This window comes from Lactuca sativa, chromosome 4 (assembly GCF_002870075.4).
Source record: "Lactuca sativa cultivar Salinas chromosome 4, Lsat_Salinas_v11, whole genome shotgun sequence".
Taxonomy (NCBI): domain Eukaryota; kingdom Viridiplantae; phylum Streptophyta; class Magnoliopsida; order Asterales; family Asteraceae; genus Lactuca; species Lactuca sativa.
In genome coordinates this window covers 7,263,297-7,285,895 of record NC_056626.2, presented here as the reverse complement: position 1 = coordinate 7,285,895, position 22,599 = coordinate 7,263,297, and the positions used below count along the sequence as shown (strand labels likewise).

Below are 22,599 nucleotides of genomic sequence, written 5' to 3'. Positions count from 1 at the left end.
GAAAAGTGGGGTTTCGCATAAGGTTTTCGGTTTTCGTTTGGAATTTGATTCCAAATATCGAAAACCATTTTATTAGGGGTATAAATCACTTATTATATAAATTAAATCCTTAGCTATTTAATTATTTGACTTTTGTTAGAATATTTGATTTTTATTTAATAAGTTTGACTTATATTGACTTTTTTTTACTTGAAATAACAGGTTGTTACAGTTTATGAAGATAAATGTCTCCAGAAGAATCTATTAATGCCAGACATCATTGTTCGGAGGATTTTTTCGAAGATCACCGATGAGTCTGCCATTGATGTCTTGAAAAGAATAACCCCGAGTACAAAGCTGATAGGTAATTTGAATAGATACATTGTTTACATGGTGAAGACATACAGATCAGTGGCTTCTGTTAGAAATAGTGTTCACGGTCATAAACAAATTGGTCATATTCACTATAATAATCAAAGTCCTTTTGGGTTACCTCGAAACCTAAATATGCAATTAATAAACATAGACAATTTAGTTAGTTTCAAAGATCACCGAAGAGTCTACCATTGATATCTTGAAAAGAATAAGCTCAACTACAAATCTGATAGGTAATTTGAATTTGAATGGATACATTCTTCTTATTGTGATGATGAGATCATTTGTCTGTCGTGTCAATATCCATCTTCGCCTTCTTCGTTCTCTTCCATTCCTCGAAGTACACCCTTTTCTCATTCTCTAAGGATTTTTTTCCAATTCAGATTAATAACTTATTTACTCAATCCTTTTCTCACACTTTAAGGATGTTTTTTCATTTCAGATTACTAAAATTATTTACTCATCCCCCAAAAGGATTTGTATTTGACTTATGAATCCCAACTTGGGATTCTTTTCTATTTAAAAACTAAAATCATTATGGAAAAGTACAAACAAATAATTCCCACACTGCTTGACCCTGAACCGAAAAATGCAAACACGGTCACATTGGGAACTTCACGCAACCCTGCAAACCTTCATCCTCCCCCACTTCATTTCCAATCAGCTCTCATCCGTTCATTAGCAACACTAATTAGTAACCATGGAATATGTAGATCCACTTCCATTTTCCGTAGACAAGTTGATTGATGAGATGTCTCCAGAAGAATCTATTAATGTCAAACGTTGATGTTCCGAGTCTGTCATTGATGTCTTGAAAAGAATAAACTTGAATACAAAGTTGATAGGTAATAAGTGGCTTATGTTGGAAATAGTGTCCAATGTCATGAGCAAATTGGTAATATTCATTATAATAACCAGAGTCCTTTTAAGTTTCCCTCAAAACCTAAATAAGCATGTTGGGCCACTCATTTGTATAGATTTGATGATGCAAAATATATGCATTATAGTTATAGTATCTGATATGCCAATGGAAGTTTATATGTCGAAGAATGAAGATCATCCCCTGATGAGCAAAAGACCTTAAAGACTCTATCAGCGCAAAAGGCACGGAGACACCATTCACTGAAGACTCCATACCCTAATGGTTATACATTGATGACACACTAATCTAGTAATACACTGATGACACACGCTGATGGTTATACCCAACTAAAGCTGAAGTTGATGCTAAAGCTGATCTCCTTGACGCTCATGTTGATGTTTTGATCAACATTTGATGTGTTGGTGCTGATATTCGAATCTGGAGAAGATCTTATCTATTCCATTCCTTATATACCAGATTAAGTTATATGTAGATTAGATACAATCCAATGATTGAAGGGATTCAGTAGAATAGATTAGTATATATTCATGTATATGGTATTTTCCCTTATCTTTGATACTATCTAACTGCATCTAATACATTTGGTCCTTATAATGTTTCTCAGATGAGAAACGAATTCATAAGTGGAAGAATAAAAAAAGATACAACGTTCTTGATGAAGAAAAACATAATGGTTCGAAAAAATAAAAGAACAATCGATGCAAGCCCTTTATCATGTTTTACAGATCTGATCTTCAAATCTTGTCATCCCTACCTATTACTGCTCCTTTGAGCAGTAACGAGGGATTTTTTGAGATCAATTCATATATGATCCAAAGGCTCCTATATTTATGTTTTTCATTGTTGAACTTGATATGAAACACAAAATCATCAATCAGACACAAGAAGATATAGAAGACTTAAAGAAGAAACTGGTTGAAAGGGAGAAAAAGGTGTTAGATTTAAAAGAGAAGATCAAAGAAAAAGATGTGAAAAAGAAAAGTTTTTCATCTGTTAGTGTTCAAACATAAGATATACCTGAAGAGAATTCATCATCAACAAATCCATGTTTTCACCCTGATGAATATAAGTATAGCTCTTGCATTGACAACCCTTACGCTGATAAGCTTCATGTTGAGAAACCACAAGCTGCTCATATTTGAAAAAGCTTGAGCACATGCTGACAAATCAGTTCACACTGATAAGTTTGTTCAAGCTGACAAGACCTTTGACACTACCAAGATCTCAAGTTGTGAAGACTCCATCTCACCATGTCAAGACTTAAGAGCCATCTTCAACTCCAAACATCAGAAGACACATAGGATGGTAAATTCTCTAATGTATGTTCTTGTTTTAATGATATTTCTTACAAGGAAAAACAAACAAATAAGATTTGGATTCTAAATGTTAGACTGTGTTTTATATTTATAATAAGTAGAGGGTACCTAAATGTAATATTCTATTATATATAAAGTGATCTGATGTAATATCAATTGAAATTGAATAAGATACGTGGTTTAACTTGGTATCAGATTGCAGATGTCTTTACAAAGCCTTTATATTCTCAGAGATTCCAATTCTTACGATCCAAGTTGCAGGTCGTTCCTCGCCCTCAACTTGCGGGGGAATGTTAGACTGTGTTTTATATTTATAATAAGCAGAGGGTACCTAAATGTAATATTCTATTATATATAAAATGATCTGATGTAATATCAATTGAAATTGAATAAGATACGTGGTTTAACTCTAAAGAAGTCATCTCCAGAACCAAAAGATGAAGCAAGTGTGGATTCCCAAGAATATATCTCCTGATGATGAAACAAAGCCAAGAGATAGAGTTAGAAAGACACATCGGAATTAAAAGTCTCTTGGAAAGAAGAGAAAAGTTCATAATCCTAGAGCAAATGTCCCTTAATCTTATCAGAATCTTTCAAAAGTAAGGTATGTTCCAAAACCCATTCTGTAATGGGTTCCTAAAGTTTGTTAGTTTATGAGAAAGTGAGAGTGAACTTTTAAAAGTCTACATTAGTTGTCTCTCTCGCTGAAGAAATGTGTGATGTAAATTATTGTTGTAATTTTTTTAAAGTTTTTCAATAGTTTAATTCATTTTCTAGTTAAAAATTTTAAAAAGAATAATAATAAAATACAAGAAAATCAAAGAAATGGTCGAATTTTGTGTCATCCACGTGGTCATGTTTTATGAAAGAAAAAGAAAAAGAAAAGCAATAAAAATGGAGTTATGTCACTTGGCTTCCATGAAATAAAAGTTGCAATTTTACCCTTGTTGCGTCCTTCCGAGTTTTAGAGAACATAAACAGGGCATTTTGTCATTTTCTTGGACAGTTGTGTGTAGATCAGTCAAGATAAAGATTATTTTATTCCAATTGAGTGTACATGGAAAAGCATGGGAATTTCGGTCATTATGGGTTGCAAATAAAAGTTTAAAGCTAGTCGATCTACTCTATTTTTATGTATTTACATGATTATGCCTATTTCTTTTTGTCAAGCATCACTACAGTAGCCACATGGTATAAACACGTGGATGGAGCTAAATGAAGAAAGGCGTTGAAATCAGTTGCTAAGTCGGAGAGGACTGCACCTGTAGAGCTAGAGTGACCCAGAGTCGATCCGTGACACAAGAGACCTGAAAACTGTTGTTGTTGATCCATATATCCACCTTGTGAAGTATTTTTGGTGCCATATTTTTTATTATTTCGACCTTTAGACTACTGGTTTTTAGATTTTCCCGAGTTGGTGGAGATTGAAAAAAGAGACGAGCTTTGAGATACGGTTGGATCAAGAATGGAGTCGGTCGCAACTTCATGGGATTCATGCAAAAGAAGCATATTTTTTTCTTCTAAGAAGGAAATGACTTGGTATTAGTTATCACATCAACGATATTGTGATACGAGGGAGGTAATTGCCAGGGAATCTACATCACTAATTCAATGTCAGTGATAGGTGATTCCGTATCTTTAAGATCGTCTATAAAGTTCTTAAGAGTGTGACAAAACTTAATAATGGAGTTGGAACCCTTTTTGGTGTTAGAGATTGATCATGAAGTTGCAATATCCGATACATCTTATTATTCCGAAAGAATTCTCAAGCTTGTCACCAAGATCTTTTGCAGTACGTACAATCGTCACTTGAAATAAATTGAAGCGGACTGGGATCACATGTGATATAAATCAAGACTTTATCCGAGCATCATATGATACCATTCCTCATCATCATCTCCAGTGAGGGAGATTTACCCGAGATGTGACGATATCTTATAGTCTATCTACACATGTTGGAGAAAATTTGACGCCATAGATTGTACCGAGACCCATCGACATTCAGTTTAAAACTAAACTGATTCTAAATTCGTAAGGGAGCATACAAGTGTTAATGTAGACAATTTTGTGGTAGAGGATGAGACAGAACATGTGGACATAATTGATTACCTCACATGATAATCGATCAAGATGAGTAGGATTGAGATGTGAGGTTGCAACAATACACCCAATACAAAACCAATCGAGCAAAAAACAGATGATGCAATCGCCAGAGAGAAAAGAAAAAGGATACATGTGATGGCAGAACATGGGGTGATCAACACCTGTGATAGTTGTTGGCTTTTTACAAGCCTGCAATCTGTGATTAACAATAGAACAGTAACAGGGGAGTGTATTGGAAAGTTTGTACACCTTGTGAGCTTGGCCTCTTTTCTGATAGCCATCCGGTTGACTCACGTAAACTTCCTCTTCTAGGTTTCCATTCAGGAATGCCGATTTGACATCCAGATGGTGAACCTTCCAACCATTTGAACCTGCTAGGGCTAAGATTAGGCGAATTGTGTCAATTCTGGCCACGGGGGCAAATACCTCATCATAGTCGATCCCATGCCATTGTACATACCCCTTCGCTACAATTCTGGCTTTATGCTTGACGATCTTCCTACTTGGATCCTTCTTCAGTTTATAAACCCACTTCAATCTGATGGCCTTGCGATTCTTTGGGAGATTAACCAACTTCCAGGTGTTATTTTTTTCGATGGATGCTAACTCAGCATCCATCGCCTCTCGCCACTCCTTCTTCTTACTAGCCTCAAGGTATGATGTGGGTTCTTCATTGTTTCGAATCAATATCAATTCTTCAGGGGGTATATGAATTTCCTGAGTGCTATCGTACAAATCGGTAAGAAGCCTGAACCTTTTGGGAGCTCCACCGCCCGTAGAGCGAGAAGCGGTGCTCGGAGTTGTTTCCTGAGATGATGATTCGATCGTAATGTGGTCACCATGTGCGACTGGAGTATATGGGGTATTTGACGATATCGGACTATCCAGTGGGCTTGAGTGTGGGTGACCCGACATATATGACCGCTCACTATTGGGCCAATTAGAAAAAGACCCACTTATTTGATCTGATCATGTTGCTTGATTTTGAGCGTCTGACCTCCATTCTCCATCATCAATAATCCCGTCAAGATCAAATCCTTCGACGGTAAAGGTTACTCCTGGAGTTGCCCTAATCTTGACACTCTCTTCCCATTTCCAAATTCGATTTTCTTCGAATACGAAATCACGACTTACATACAACTTCCCAGTGTCTGGGTCTAGGAGCCTATAAGCTTTTGTCCCTTTTTCTACACCGAGATGAACCAGGGGCATGCTCCTATCTTCAAGTTTCCTCAAATTCCCTTTAACGACTTTCATATGGGCTACGCAACCAAATACCCTGAGATGTGCTATATGTGGCTTTCTTCCAGTCCACTTTTCATACGGAGTTACTTCTTTCAAGGCTTTAGTTTGAGCTTTGTTTAGAACATACACAGAGTGCGAAACAGCTTCTCCCCACAATACATCAGGCATGGACATCGTCTTCAAATTGCATCTCACCATCTCCGATATAGTTTGATTACATCTCTCTACTACTCCATTTTGCTGTGGAGAGTAGGGAGACGTGTAATGCCTTCTAATCCGGTTTCTTCACAGTACTGAGTGAACTTGTTTGAGAGAAATTCTCCTCCGCGGTCGGTTCTGAATACTTTAATCTTCTCCCCTGTTTCAGTCTCTACTTTGCTTCTAAAAGTCTTGAACAATTGTAAGGCTTCATCCTTTGATTTCAGTAGATATGCCCACATCACTCTACTGAAATCATCAACCATCAACACGAAGTATTTGTTCCCAGAGGGTATTGGAGGAGTTATTGGACCACATAAATCACCAAGGATTAATTCAAGTTTTTTCTTTGCCTTAAAACTCGTTTGATTTGGAAATGGTTCCCTTGTTTGTTTTCCCACTAAGCAACCTTCACAGAGTTGTGTGGGAGTTGTTATCTGTGGCATTCCTTCGATCATGTTATTATCAACCATTTGTTTTAGTGAATTGAAATTTATGTGCCCCAAGCGTTTGTGCCACAGCCACGTTGAGTCTTCTATTTCTCCGACAAAGCATATTTCAACATCTTCTTCTAATTCAATCTTGTAGAGTCTATTCATTGACCTTCTAACCTTCATGAGTAGTTTTCCAGTTGAGTCATGTACCCACAAGAATGGGTCTTTGATCTTGATCTCATCTCCTCCCTCTGCTAATTGAACCAAACTGATGATGTTACTACATAAGTCAGGTATGTAGTATACATCATTCAATTTTCGATGCCCACCATTCTTGCATTTAAAGACTATAGACCCCTTTCCTTCAATCCTCACTTTCGATTCATTCCCGAACTTTACAAAACCATGAATCGATTCATTCAAGCTTCTAAATTTAGTCTTGTCTCCAGTCATGTGATTACTGGCACCTGTGTCTAGGTACCATGTGCTGGATAACTTCTTTGTATTTCCATGGGTTCTCAATTGTGGGCTAAGATTTTCTTCGTTCAAGAAGACAAATTTTTCATCTTCGTGTGTTGCCAGCAGCAGGGCAGGTTCATCTTCATGATGCTCATGGACCAGATTACTCTCGTGGCTTCGTTCCTTTCGAGGATTCTTACATTCAGATGCATAATGCCCATGCTCTTGGCAATTATAGCACTGAATGTTACTCTTGTCATGACTACTCGATGCACCGGAATTGTTCTCCTTTTGGTGATGTGTTCCGCTTCTGCCCCCGCGACCACCACGGCCTCCTCCGTTTCTTCCTCTTCCTCTACCACGACCGCCACGAGAACCACTAAAACCACCTCGACTTGCTCTTTGTTTTGAGTCACCTTCTGATTTCTTTTTGTTTCTATCGGACCACTCCTTGTGAGTCAACAAGAGTTTCCGCTCATCGCTTTCGCATGAGCTCTTCATCCGTTCTTCATACGCCTTAAGTCTCCCGATCACCTCCTCAACAGACATCGATTCCAAGTCTCCAAATTGCTCGAGTGTCGAGGCAATCTGAAGAAATTTGGACGAAACTGCCCTCAATAGTTTCTTCACAACTTGAGATTCTTCTACCTTGTCTCCCAAGGTTCGTAATGTGCTGACTGTGTTGATGACTTTTCCGGTGAAATCATCAACACTCTCCGTTTCCTTCATACTCATGGCTTCAAGTTCAGCTTTGAGTGTTTGGATCCTTGCAACCTTCACTCTATCTGCCCCTACAAACATGACTTTTAGGGCTTCCCAAGCTTCTTTGGTAGTCTTCTTCTCTGCCAATGTCATCAGCAAATCCTCAGGTATCCCCTGATAAATGGCAGCCAAAGCCATATTGTCCTTCTTTGCTTCAACAAGTGTGTTAGTAGTTCTGGGTTCTACTGCATCCCAAACACCCTGGGCCAACATAAAGACCCTCATCTTGATTCCCATGCACTGTAATTGCTTCTTGTCAACATCGGGTAGTGCAGGGTGATTTGCCCGTCTTTGTCACCATTCCCATTACTGCCACTACCTGCCATCTCTTCTTCTCTAGGTTGATACTTGGGCATGTACCAGGTGTGCTCTGATACCAATTGTTGGCTTTGTACAAGCCTGCAATCTGTGATTAACAATAGAACAGTAACAGGGGCAAAGAAGGAAAGAAGCCTTTTTTATTCACTGATTTGAAAGTAAAAAAGGGGATACAATCAACGTTCATACTATCCACCTATTTAAACAAAAAAAATGCTAAAATTTCTGCAACTACCCCTACTGCCTTAAGAACCGGACTTCAATAGCCAACATGGCTTGAATTATTCAACACACAATAAAAACATGACGTAAAAACAAATAAATCTATTTCTGAATTATTCCATCAATAGGGAACTGCAAGAAGGCGACAACAACGCTGAACCGAAGCAGGGAGGAAATGACCGGTGGAAGGAGGTCGTTCTAGTGAAGGGCAGTGGAAGATAGTGGAAAAAAATCGACCAGTGGAAGATTTTTTTTGACTTGTATGTTACATAGGGATATGTTGAAAACCCTAACTTGATACCATGATAAACTAGTGTTATACCCGTCCAGTGGACGGGTTGACCGGGCATGAATTAATGTGTTTTTTTGTATATAATCTTACTTTAAAAATAAAATATATTTTGCCATTATGTGTTAAAAAGAATATGTAATCCACCATGTATGTGATTGTGCATCATTGTTCAACTCAGATACGTGTTGCATGATTGGATTATTGTTTTTCTAAGAGAAAATATTTAGCAAAAAATGCAAGGTCCAAAAGAATGTCTTAAAACATATTAAAATCAAGTTAAAGGCAACTTGGAATGTCACGGTCGTATTGTAACAGGAGAACTCGCTTGCGTCGAATTTTTATGTGTGGCATTGTTAAGACCGTGGTATCCGATTTTTTGAATGATCAACTTCTATATTAGCAAACATCCTAATTGTAAAAATCAAAAAATGATAATAATAAACATAACAAATAAATATAAATTAACAAAATACTCATCAATAAAAGTTGAATGGAAAAATATTTTTGTATCATAAGGAAATTAGATAATTTAAACAATACGTTGTAACTTACATCATTGTCTTTCTTATCTTTTGCGATTCTAGTCCTTTTAAGGTATTTACAACTCATTCTATTTTCCTACTGAAAATTTGAGGAAAGAAAATGGGAGGATGTACAATAACGTAATAGAAATATATAAAAATAGGATGTTATAATAGACAAATAAATGGCTCTTTCTTGCATTTACACTGAATATGTATATGCAAAAAGGAAATAAATCACGAAATGAGAAGTTTACATACTAAGTGTAATTCTTATTTGCCGTTTAAAGTCACTGTCTATAATCAAGAATATATGATATCTATAGAATTTGTGCGACCCGCTTTCACTTTTTGAAAGTTCGATATCAAACCGAACTTGCCCATTATGAGAATCTGGTGTTGTTCTTGCTACTTGTCTTCAGTCACCGATAACAATTTACCAAAATGCTCAAAATCAACAAATTCCAACAATTCAAAAGATATACACAATAATTTATCATATGATAAAAATAAGGTGAAATTGCAAATAATAATAATAATAATAATAATAATAATAATAATAATAAATAAAATAAAATAAAATAAAAATAAGCAACATACTTTTTTTAATCCATAATAGCATAGACTTACATTTATTTATCATAATAGCAACATACTTTCATTTATTTACCGAAAGAAACAATAAGTAACTTTCATTTTACCCAAAGAAACAATAAGTAACTTGCAACTTATAATGTTTTTTTAACAACTGAATATATAGTTATTAGAAAAGACCAATTGAGAGGTGGAATAGTTAAAGTATATGGACACTATAGTTAAGGTAAATACATGTGAAAAGAAACACACATCATATCTTCGGGTGAACAATATCTAATGGACTTAAAGGTGTAAACTATAAGGAGATTTCTTTAGACACCACCCTTCATACTAAGTCAGATTTTCTATGCCATTTGATGAAAGTGTAACACCGTAAATTTCAAAACAATTTTTCGCATTTGATAAAAGCATAATTCATTTAGCATTCATAAAAACATCAGTGTTTGAAACTCAAATCCATAACATATAAAAATCCCAAGATCTCATAACATAAAAATCTCGTGTGTGTACTGATCAGGCCGGCGCCTTCCCGCGGTCATCACTAGTACCTGAAACAAATAACACCAAACACTGTAAGCACAAAGTTTAGTGAGTTTCCCAAAATACCACACGTAGCACATATTAGCCACTCGAGGCTATAACTATGTGGGTCCGTAGACCCTACTCTGTGAACCCTCTGGTTCTAACTCTGTGAACCTTCCGGTTCCAACTCTATAAACATGCACAACATAAATCACATAGAAATAATGAAGTACAACACATAACATACATATAGCATACAAATACTCTGTCACATAACTCTGATTACCTACTCAAGGTATAGTATAGTGAGAAGACTCACATCGCGTATCTCGATAACTCGCAAATCCCTGAAATCACTAGTGCTCGATCTCCCGAGCTATAGTCCTCCTATAACACAATACATCTCTAATTAACACTTTCCCAACTAAGGTTGACTAACCCTATCAAGTCAACACTGGTTAACTCCGGTCAACAGTCAACGGTCAACTCAACTCGCCGAGTCTGGCGTGGACTCGCCGAGTCTTTACGGGGACCCGATTCCTCTGAGTCCCTTCCGACTCACTGAGTCACTCACCCGACTCGGTTACTCAACCCCTGGTTCGAAATCACTGAACAACCCGCACCAACTCGCCGAGTCTGGGAATGGACTCGGCGAGTGCATTCCATGCACAACCCCAAACGACCTTCTGAGGTAAGATCCGCTCCACTAACTCATAGATCCAGTCCTTCCAAGCTTATTCATCACGTAAAGTTCAAGTCTTGGCGTTCATAACACACTTAATGACTCATAAATGGTGTTTTGACCTCAAGCACAAAGATCCTAACTCAATACCTCCATGGATTCATAAAAAGCTTGGACAAGGGGACACTCTGGACCTCCAAGGGTCCAGATCCAGGACCTAATTCGCTTAAGGGACCAAGGAAGCACTAGATCTAGCCACAAAAGGGCTCAATATGCCCTAAATCAACATGAACATCACCTTAACAGAAATGGATCGAAAAGTAGTACCTCAAACGTGATGTTCTGGACCTCAGATCTTCAGGAAGTTGATCCTCTTGTTTCCCCTTGGCTATTGTTTCCTTTCCCTTGCTAGATAACACCTCCAAGGTCAACAATGGCTCCTTATCTCACTCCAAACGCTCAAGCTCACTAGGTTTTCACTCTGGGGACTGGTGAGCACAAATGACAGCCATAAGGCCCTTTAAATAAGCCCCAAACCTGAGAAATTAGGGTTTCATTAAACAGCGCAGACTTGTCGAGTCCACCAATGTGACTCGCCGAGTCCGGTCATTAATCCGGGTGAGAAATCGCGTCTCTACTCGGCGAGTCTTCGCACCAACTCGCCGAGTTCTTCCACAAAACTCAAAATAAAATGAATAAATATAATACCTGAAATTCCAGGTGTTACAGAAAGTGCTTGAAGGTGAGAGGGCTTGAGAACAACTGAAATAGCAGAGTACTTCTCTAAAACTGAGCATCAACATGAACTTTTTAACAACTTCCAAGGGCTAAATTAGACTTGATCTTTGACATCTTGCATGTGCTAAGTTAGATTGATATTTCCTTTGGACTTAGAGTATTCAGATCTAGCCGCCAACTTGTTTTCTTGATTCCAAAACATAGCCAACCCATGAAGAACCATGTTTTATTGACATAAATAGGGGATGCATGGTGTAGGGGTAAAAACGCCATCTAGGGGAAGAAATCGATAAGGCAATAGAGTTCAAATTCGTAAAAGAAAATTAAATATATACATTTATTTTAAGAGCTAAAATCAATAAATAGCAATATAGTTTTATTTATTTTTTTTAATATAGAAATGAATACATGTGATCGTAGGCAAACAATGAAACTACATTGTTATTTCATGCATTTAGCCAAATCCATGGTAAATGCAAGATATAGCAATGTGCTTACATTTGTTTGTGTAATATATCATTACACTTTCCTTTCTAGATTTTTTAGAATTTTCTTTTAATCTTTTTTTCTTATTAAACCATTATACTTTCAATTTACAATACTTAAATATGAACACAAAAACAAAAACTTAAACTAAATTAAATTAAAAATAGCTTAGAAATAAAATGAAAGTAAGTTGCTCTGATTTGATAAACTAATGAAAATACATTGCTAATTCTCACATTTTGCCCATTCAAAAAATTATATAACACAAAATCTTTAAAGCCTATTGTCATTGTTTCATTTAATTTCCTACATGAAAACACCAAAAAAAAAAAGATTAATAGATGATAAAAAAAACGTTATACCTGATAGATTCATAATAGCATTAGACAATGCCAAAGCTGAGTGATGACATCAACAGTCAACATGGCTAATAGGACAAAAACTTGAAGACTATCAAGAAAAAAATGTGTAGTTGACTGTATACAAAAACTGGTTCTGTTAACCCTAGATCATGGAAGGATGACCAGACAACCTTGTCAAAATCTTGCTGATAACTAATAGCAGATAAACCATAGTTATTAAAAATATTGTAAAACAAAAAGCAATTAAAATTTGTATCTGGTACCAATGAAACCTGTTCGAGTAGAGAAATAGAAAACAATAATCAAACCTGATTTTTTAACATGTTGATTAAGAATTTTACCATCATCCCTTCATCAACATCGAAGTTCATCTTATTTATCTTCAAAATGAAAACCCAACAATCAATTATTATTCATTGTTTATATAAGTACGCTATCTATATAGTTGATGATGAATTACATGAAATTACATTGCTATGTGTTAAAATTAAAACAAATAATGAGAGTAAGATGATATTTTGGAAAAAATAAGCATTGTTATAAAAACCGATAATATTTCCTAGCCAAACAAAGAGAAGTAACTATTCTAACGCAATAAAAAGATAAAATAATGATACCTACTGGAATCAAAACTTCTAACATCTAGAAAAAGGGCATGTTTCACTGTTTTCACCAAAAAGATTCTCATACAGAGACAAATCCATGGCATCAACAATGTCCAGCAAAGGTGCTTCTGCACCACCCAATGAAATATGACATTTTTAGAAGAGGAAATTGTCCGCTGTTTCTCTTCAAGAACAGGTAGTTCAAAGCTTCTTGGGTAAACTTGTAAAATCATAATAAATGGAAAAGAGTGAACGTCTAAAATATTACAAATTGCTTAAATTTAAAAAGTTTTTTATTTTTGTTTATCTTTTTTTTTTTAATTCCAATTTAGTTACACATTCACAACATTATCTCAATATAATTTTGCAATATTAATTTAACATAGATCGATAAACTTAGATTTATAGTCATATAGAAAAGTTTCTTTATTTATTTATTAAGGTTTCAAACTTTAATTAATTTTCACATGTATCACAGTAACCACTAAAGATGCATCTTATATGTGTTAAACATGTTGAGTAATAAACTAAATAATATTAAATAGTTGAATATTTAGCAGATGATGAATAGCATTAAGATAAACCTTGAGTTCATAAACAGGTCATGCTGGATGTTGAATAGAAAATATGTTGTTCAAATATCTGTATAATATAATTAAAAAAACAAAAAAATATATTATAAAAAAATAAGAGATGATGAATTTGCTAACAAATAGAAACTATTTAAACCTTTCAAAGTCAACAACTTGATGCTCCTCATTAGATATACACAAAGTAGCCATTGTAAGCTACAACATTCATTTTCATAAGTTTAGATTATATATTGATCGTAAGTTCAAATTATCTCCAATTTAATAAAAATAATACATAGAAAAATAATATCTGTCAAGGAGAAAATAAAAGAGGTGCCTCTGAAAACATCATTCTATCTGCAACCATTTTTGTTGTCTCGTGTAAATCCTATAAAATGACACAAACATTATTTATCAAAAAATAAAGATTGGATAAATTTACAATATATTTAAGAGGATAGAGGTAAGAAGCACCTTCAAATGTTAAAGTTGACCATTATTTGAATAAATAAAATCCAAATAAGAAGTAGAAGAAACGAAAATCAAGAAAATATTTGCAGAGCTATAAAAATGCTAAAAAAATAAAATTTAATCTTCATATCATCGATAAAACCATCAATTGAGAGGTGTGAAGAATAATAGACAATAAGATCAAATCCAAGAAATTGCAAAAAATAAGAATAAATTAATGTTTCAAACAAAATAAAAGCAAAGAAAAATAAAAATAAACTTATACCTGAAGAACAATCATCTCATTATTGAGAATCACTTGATGATCTTTATCAATCTCCTTAAGGGTAGTATTAGATATAACAGTTGGTGGATAACTCCTTTTGTTTATATAACTAAAAACCTGTTTAGCTTTGCTAAAATCCCCTTTTTCCCATAAACATGATAAACTTACAGTCTTTCATCTTCACTTGTCAATACACCCTTTATCAAAACTGACAACTTTGAAATTGACTTTAACCAAGCAATGTCCTGCAAAAAAAAAATTATGAATACTTATGCTTCCTAAGTGATTATATCAAAATACATTGAATTTTAGGTGGTTTTAATCAAACTAAACCTTCCAAAAAAAGAAGGGTAGAAGCTCTTGGTTGCAAAAGCTTCAAGATTTGAACCTTCATCCTACAAAACATATAATAAAGATAAGGTATGATGAAAAAACAACAAAAAGATAATCAATTAGCACAACATTAATCTAAATCTTTATATTTTTATAAAAAATATGACAGATACACAACCGATCATATAAGGAAAATAAAAAATACAAATATGAAAGATAAGACATATAAATGGAATCAAAACCATGGAAAGGTACCTGTATAGTGAATTAAACCCCAAAATTTTGTGAATTGAACTCCAGTTAGCTATACAATCTTCAATTAAGTTGACCTAACACTCAAATGTTTTTTTTGTTGGTTTTTCACCAGACTCAAAGTAAAAATTGGCCTTCTCATATCTAAGATCTTATTTTATATTTATTTTTTTACCAGATGCCATAACATATTTAATGGACCAAAATACCCTTCATTCTTATTGAACCATTTTTTGTGCCTAAAGAACTCAAATTCAAAGTCAAATAAAAAAAGACCATTACCCCCTTTATTCTTAAACCAATAAGTCCACATCCCTATGTAATCAACATTCCAAAATCAATTTTATGTTAAACACAAAATAACCAAAAGTAAAAACCCACACGCAAGAACAAAAAACTAACCTTTTGTTGGCATTGATTCAAAACTTTCTTGCTTACAATAACAGTTTTCGTGATATTCCTGTTAAGATAATGAGATGAACGTGAAGGAGAAAACACAGAAACCGAGATAACAAAAAACTGGTGTAAATTTAAGAAGATTCCAAAAACCAGAATTTGATTTTGTACATGAAGATATGGATAGTTATAAACATAACAACATACCTTATGAAGTATCAAAACAGATCCTACAAAAATACCCTTTCCAAACTCCCCCTATGTTAACACTTTATGATGAATAGTACCAGAAACTACACCTGTAGGATCCTAAAGCTTAAACCAAACAAATAAGTAACTAAAATTTAACTCAACATACTTACATAATCATAATATGGCATATTAAGATCCTTACTTTAAGTGTTACAATGAGATCTCCTAGCTCATTTGAAGTACAAGACTTGATAACAGCGACAACCTATTATATACCTGAAGGAAAAAGTTATAATGACAAAAAAGCAAATTCTATGCAAGTTTAAAATTGAAGTTTATAACAATAAATGCATACATCAGGGAAGAATAAAAACCAAACAATGCAGTCTATACAAATGTATAAATGAAGACTAATAAATCATAAATCAAAGAATCTTAATCACCAAAATTGAAAAAATACCTGGGATGGATGTTCTTCGACATCCATCTGTTTGGTCAATTTTTGGTTGATCGTTGATTATAGGAGAATGAAAGGATTTAAGTAAGAGGAATAAGAAGTAGATGAGATGAAGCTTTGATTTATGTATTTAGATGATCAGAGCATTGTTGGTAATGGCCATGGATAGCAAGATGTGACATCACTCCAAATCGCAACCTGGTTTCTCAATCAAACTCTTCAATGTTCTATTCATAAATGTATTGAGATACATAAACAAAAATTGAAACCTAACATAACAAAGTTATTGAGCGATTCAATCAATTATGACAAAAATTAGGGTTGAAGAAACGAATTAAAATCTGGAAGGACAATTATCAGGAATGCAAGTACTTTCACAAAAGGGAGAGAATTGTACCTGGATTCGAGGTCACATAAGGGAGAATCGATTGAAGCAAACTCTTATATAGCTGGGACATGTAGCGAAAACTGTCTGTTTAATAAAACTGATTTGGAGTTTCTGGCTTCGGTCTTCACGAAGGTTGTAGAACATGGGAAGAAGACAACGTGGGGATCAACTGAACCTGATTAGCCGTAATTATTAAGGTATGGACGCAATCGTGGGTAGAAGAAGCAGTAACCGATCGAATGAACTGCAAACAACCGTCGAATTGGAGTTTATGCGGCTCTGATTGAAAGTTGTAGGAGTTTTAAGGGTTAGGATTTGGACGACGGTTTTTCCACTCACCGTCGTCAATAGTATTAATAATTAAAAATATGGAAAAGCCTCATTGATTTCCCATGCCATCTCTAATGGATAAAAAATCTCCGAAGAAAATTATCATTTTTTTCAAATTTTATAAAAATTAATTATTAGTAACAAATTACTCGTTTAAGGGTTAGTTTACTTAATTTTCCATGCCATTTCTAATGGATAAAAATTTCCAATGGAAAAAAAAGAGAACACCTTTTAGACATATTCTTCCTCCATCTCCTACCAAATTAAAGTATATTTAGTTATTTACACCACCATTTAAATCAAAATAGATTACTAGTATATTTACAGATTTAAAAAAAAAAAAATGAAGATCATAAAACGAAAAATCAGTATACTAAGTCAACAAGGTTTAATACATATAATTTAGTACCATTCAACAAAAACCAGTAACATACAACGAATAATTATTATATTTGGGTCTAGTTAATTAAATTCCGTTTTTTTTTTTTTGGTTTTTGCAAGAAAACGTGATGACAGAGTTTAATCGTGGTCGATTTAGTTTATGGAAGCATTGAAGATATTATACAAACATATTAATTATATGGAGGACACTAATGTGGTTTTAATAGTTAAGTTCATTCACATCTTTGAAACAAGAGCATTATGATTATGACATGATGTCTTCTCCACCACCATTCCATTTTCCTTCATTTCCAAATCAGCCAATGAGCTTGGAGGAACATCCACCGCCGGCGAGCAGTTAAAAAATCCATGTGGCTGACAAATCATATATTATAATCATTATTAATCTTCAGATAACCATTTTCTTAATTATATCTCAAAACTAAATAAAAAAGGCCTACAAATTAAAGTATCTATTACCATGAGAACAAATCCAATATGTTCCACCGGCATAACAGGCCAATCTTCCAGTCGAGGCACGTGTGTAATTCCAAATACATACCTGTCAAAATTACATTTTTGGTCCATGAGTTTGCACAATAATTACCGTTTTGCTCTCCAAATAGTTCTCTTGCAATTTTGGCGTCTATAGACAACAAATAGTAAAATGACTATTTGTGGTCTTTAAGTATAGCTTATTTTTGCAAATTTGGTCCAAAAAAATATAGTTCAAAAAAGGACCAAAATTGCAAGAGAAAAATTAAAAAATCAGCTATGTTTTGGGGGGCAAAAATGCAATTTACATACCAGAGAACGAGGTCGGTTTCTTCTAGAGAGCGATTCTTTTTAACCCAAGTAGCCAATCCCTCGCCGACACGTGGATTCTGATTAGGAAACTCCCCACCCGGGAACATTTCTTCCGGTTCATACGGCGTCACCCACAAATTATGCATCAAAAAAGCGGCTCTTCTTAAAAACTTAGCCTGGGCCCCACCTAACGGTAAACAATTTGATCCGGGTACTAGTTTGTACCCGGTCAACTGACCCGTTCGGTTCACTGTTCTCGTGTTCCTGATCTGAATCGAATCGTTGTTTATAAATTACAATACATATAATATATATATATATATATATATATATATATATATATATATATATATATATATATATTCAAGTTATTTCAGGAAATCAAATGAAAAAAAAAAACTTACAACCCAATGTCGTGCAGATGAAGGATTACAATCGCGCATTGCTTCTAATTCGGACTTCAAAAGCTTCTCTTCAGCATAGAAAGCATTGTTGTGTACATTCGCGTCTCCTGGTCCTTCAACTTTCACATCCAACTCAACCACCTGTTTTAATTATTCAAACAACTCTATTTATTTATTAGTAATATATAAAAGAAAAAAAAAATCCTAACCACATTTTAAGTAAGCAGTTGCAGGTATTTGAGAATGTTGACCTGATTGTGGGATTCACCGGGCTTACAGTCAACAGACATATCCATTCGAGCAACAAAAAAGTGTTGATGAACTGGTGCATAAAGTCCAGGAGCTATCATTGTCCCATATTTCCTAACTTCACCAGGTTGTAAAGCTCCTAAGCTTAAAATCCCAGTTAACTTTATTTCAGCTTCTATTTTTCCATCCTGTAATGTAACCACAAAATATAAAATTATTGTATTCCTACAACTCAAAAAGATGTTACTATTTTACTAAATAAGTAAATAATAATGGGACAATGGGTTATGCTATAACTTGCCTGATAAAAATACCAGTAAAATCCATACTCATAATTGGCAACAGTACATATAAAAGACACAACTAGCCTTCTTGACCTTCGTACTTCAGCTAAACCTGTTCTCCAATCCTGATGCTTCCATAAGATTCCATGATCTTCTTCATGTAAGCAAACACAATCTTCAATTGTTTCAACACCACCAGTGAAATTTGTCAGGTGTGCATCAAAATACTTCACATACCCCAAACAATCCGAACCCTGTCATATCCACACATCATATATTAGAATTTAGAAAAAGGAATACATTATTGAAATTCAAAAAAAGATTGATTACCTTTTTAAGAGAATGAGCGTTTTTCCCTAATCCATCTTCCCCTGCATCAAAAGCATTCTTTCTGTAATGTGGATCATTTGGATCACCATAAGGAACCACCATTTCTACAAAGCTTAATCTGTGGGCCACAGGCCTACGACCCCGGCTTCCATCAACATATGCAACAGAATATATGATCAAACCCTCCCTTGGAGTAAACCCAATTCGAAAATTCCACTGCCATATACAATTCAAAAACTTAGCCTCAACTTCATTATTATTGAAAAAGATGGAAAAAGAAGACATACATATTACATACCTTTTGCCATTGAACAAAATGGCCATTAACACGAAAACTCGGACCATCAGGCTGAACAATGTTGAGTGGTTTGACATCACTTCGGTCAACACCTCCTCTTGTTTCACCAGCTGTGTAATTTCTCAAAGGATCAGCTGGGGGTAAAGGAACAAGTTTTCTGTCTTTAAACTCAATCACAACCATGTTTTGCATATCAACTAAAACATCAATTCCTTCAACTGGACGTGCATATCCATTTTCCATGGGACAATCACTTTCTGTCCTACAAAATATAAGTGGTTTTGCTAGCCTACGGTTTGGTGCATCAGCTTCACTGTGGTACCCAACACACCATGGATCCACCATCACAAGATCCATATCTTCAATCCCTCTTCTCTTCATGGCCTCACGAAATGGTGGAAACTCCTTCACAATGGCTTCACATTCAGCATATTCAACAGCATCCTGTTTGAATTTTGAAACAGATGATAATTGGTAATGGTAAGGATTCAAGAAGAGAAACAAAACAAGGTATTGACTATTGACTATTGAGTTAAACAAGGTTTTTATACCATTGGAGGTTGGACATCAGGGACTACTTTAGATGAAATGACTTTCCCTCTATGGTGTCCACCTCGTGTTAAAGCATGAACTTCTGATAACTCAACAATCCATATGCTGGTTTCGTTTGATTTCTTGTTGTAGACAATGAGTCTGGCTTGTCGAGGGGGGAGTTTTGTTGGGATTATGGGTCCTCCTTTTGTTCTGGGTAACAATGATGGTTGAAAAGGAGGGAAAAAATATGCATCTGCTAATGCAACTACACTTTTTGATGGTTCAACAAGAACTACTTCTATAAACCTCATGCTATCTCTCACCTGTGTTTACAATTTAGATTTCATGTTAGGTTTACACATGTTGAGGATTTTTATATGAATGTGTGGGAATTATTGACCTCAGGAGTTGCTCCAGCAGCCCTAACAGTTGCCACAGCTATGGAGATTTCAGCAGCAGCTAGAGGATCAAGTGGATGTCGAGTCTGCATCCTCACCATACTTGTTGGTCCAGTTCCTGAATGGACAAGTTTCAGTTGATGAATGCATTAAATAATACTTGCTAAAACTAAGGAAATCATTGATTTCCATCTTCATAGCTTGGAATTGAAATTGGTAAAGGAGAGAAACCATCTCTTCGGATTTGAACGGATTGATCATGAATTCCAATTCAAAACCTCAAATTCCAGTATCTCAAACACAATGTAACTGCATTTTTATGTACTAAAATGTATGACACATAATAGGTGATATTATGATCTAGCTATATATGCTTGGAAACTAACTAACTTGTGGCATGATGTGATGATATTAAACGATCAAATAAACCATATCATAGTCAAATTTACTGTATGTCACGTTTTGTCGACGTCATATCTCAAACAAAATGATTAGGGCTGCATATGACCCGTTTTGTCTCAAGGATAAGGATATTTCCCCCTAAATTAGAGTATATATAGTAAAAAAAAATGTTTTAGTCTGTTAAGTCAATTCCACAATTTCGCAATCTGTAGATCTGTAACTAGCTAACAAATATGAATTGAAAAATAATTTGATCACATATTAAACCGGTTCCACTTTCACCTAACTCTTACGAACAAATCAGAGATCGTGATTGACATTAAGAAGCTGGAGTAATCAAATTAAAATTTCCACACAGATCATTTAAATTCCGTGACTACCTTTAGCAGCAGCAGCAGCAGCCGAGGTTTGAGTAACCACAGGACCAATCAAGTCACCGACAGAAGTAGCTGTGCCGCGGTGGCGAATCTGATCGCCGACGGAGGGATCAGATGTCCAACCCTGGACGACATCGGCGGCAGAGGATGAAGTAACGTCTCGTAGGAGAAGAGGCGTCGGTTTTTCCGAAGTTGAGGCCATTGTTGAGGATTATGAAGCTCACTGTAAGTCTGTAAGCGCCGTATTCTTGGTCACCACTGTGGTAGTACTCACTCCACTGACATACAGCAAAATCTCTCTTTCTCGCTCTATACGTATGTATATGTATCTATATGCTTCCCTCTCTAAAATAATGTTTCCTATGAATAAAGATATATTTATTTAGTGGGAGAAACAGACAAGAAGTGGAAACGGGGGAGAAAAGAAAACTCTTGACACAAACAGTGATGTCGAAAAATATGTTATTATTTTCGACAAAAGGACTCCCATATGATAATAAGTTTGTCATGTATTAGAAGATGAAAAAAAAAAAAAAAAAAAGCAAATATATCCAAAAAAAACAATCCCTAAGTTTTTTGATAACTCAAAACTTAAAAATTAAACTGTTTCTAAAAATAAGCACTAAATTTGTAGAGATGACCTACAAAAATTAAATTGTTTCATATGAATAAAAAATGTTAATGAACTAGAAAGGTAATAAATTTTGGTCTTTGTTCGCATTAAGGTAATTATGTTTTTTTCGTACACATTTGACCATTGAACTTGTTTGACATGTTCATAATAAGATAATATGACTGGTAATTAGCAGTAACATTACCATATTATGAACAGGTCAACCAAGTTTACTAGTCAGATGTGTACGAAAAAAACATGGTTACTTAAAAATGGACAAAAACCAAAGTTTCTTACCTATTTTGGTAATATTGGGTTCTTTATGTTAAGTGCAAGTAGTTATAAGATCCATTGATATGACATGAAATTGGGTTGTCCGGTCTTTGTGTATGAGGAGATAGTCAAGTCTTGGGACAACCCAGTTTAGGCCCAGCTAGTTAGGGTTTAGGTTGTATATGCTTATGTCACAACTAGTAAAATTAGGGTTGAGATGGTGATTCATGTACAAAAATTTCCTCTATGTAACCTTGCAACATCAAATTAGTGAAAGTCAAACTACAATGTTATTTGAATACTTATGAGAGTACATTTAGAATCAAGCTAAAATAGCCTCATGCAAGCCCAAAATTTTGATCCAATAGCTAAGCCCAATCAATTTTGGGTCTTGACCCAAGAATTCGCAGCCCAAACACTCTAGGCCAAAAACCCATTTCCTTTGGGCCTTATTGGACCGAAAACTCTCTTATTCGGCCCAATTAAGTCCAAAA

General features: G+C 34.9%; 1 protein-coding gene and 1 long non-coding RNA gene across 3 annotated transcripts; both read right to left on the bottom strand.

The window, feature by feature from the left end:
• Positions 1–10,092: 10,092 nt before the first annotated feature.
• LOC111891526 (uncharacterized) lies at positions 10,093–13,672 on the bottom strand. Of its 2 annotated transcripts, none has more exons than XR_006190012.2 (6): positions 13,112–13,672; positions 12,495–12,874; positions 11,617–11,919; positions 11,236–11,445; positions 10,546–10,613; positions 10,093–10,252 (listed from the first exon to the last, which is right to left on the bottom strand). It is a non-coding gene; the product is annotated as an uncharacterized LOC111891526 (long non-coding RNA). The 2 variants fall into 2 exon arrangements; XR_002850232.3 differs by having other exon boundaries at positions 13,116–13,672.
• A 3,616-nt stretch (positions 13,673–17,288) lies between these two features.
• Positions 17,289–21,707, bottom strand: LOC111891566 (diamine oxidase [copper-containing] 1, peroxisomal). Its single transcript, XM_023887622.3, has 11 exons — positions 21,223–21,707; positions 20,443–20,558; positions 20,060–20,365; positions 19,509–19,952; positions 19,211–19,426; positions 18,898–19,134; positions 18,599–18,784; positions 18,348–18,488; positions 17,944–18,212; positions 17,617–17,698; positions 17,289–17,511 (listed from the first exon to the last, which is right to left on the bottom strand). Exons 1-11 carry the CDS (start codon positions 21,419–21,421, stop codon positions 17,374–17,376), a joined length of 2,334 nt encoding a protein of 777 aa, XP_023743390.1. The 5' UTR covers positions 21,422–21,707; the 3' UTR covers positions 17,289–17,373.
• Between the last annotated feature and the right edge of the window lie 892 nt (positions 21,708–22,599).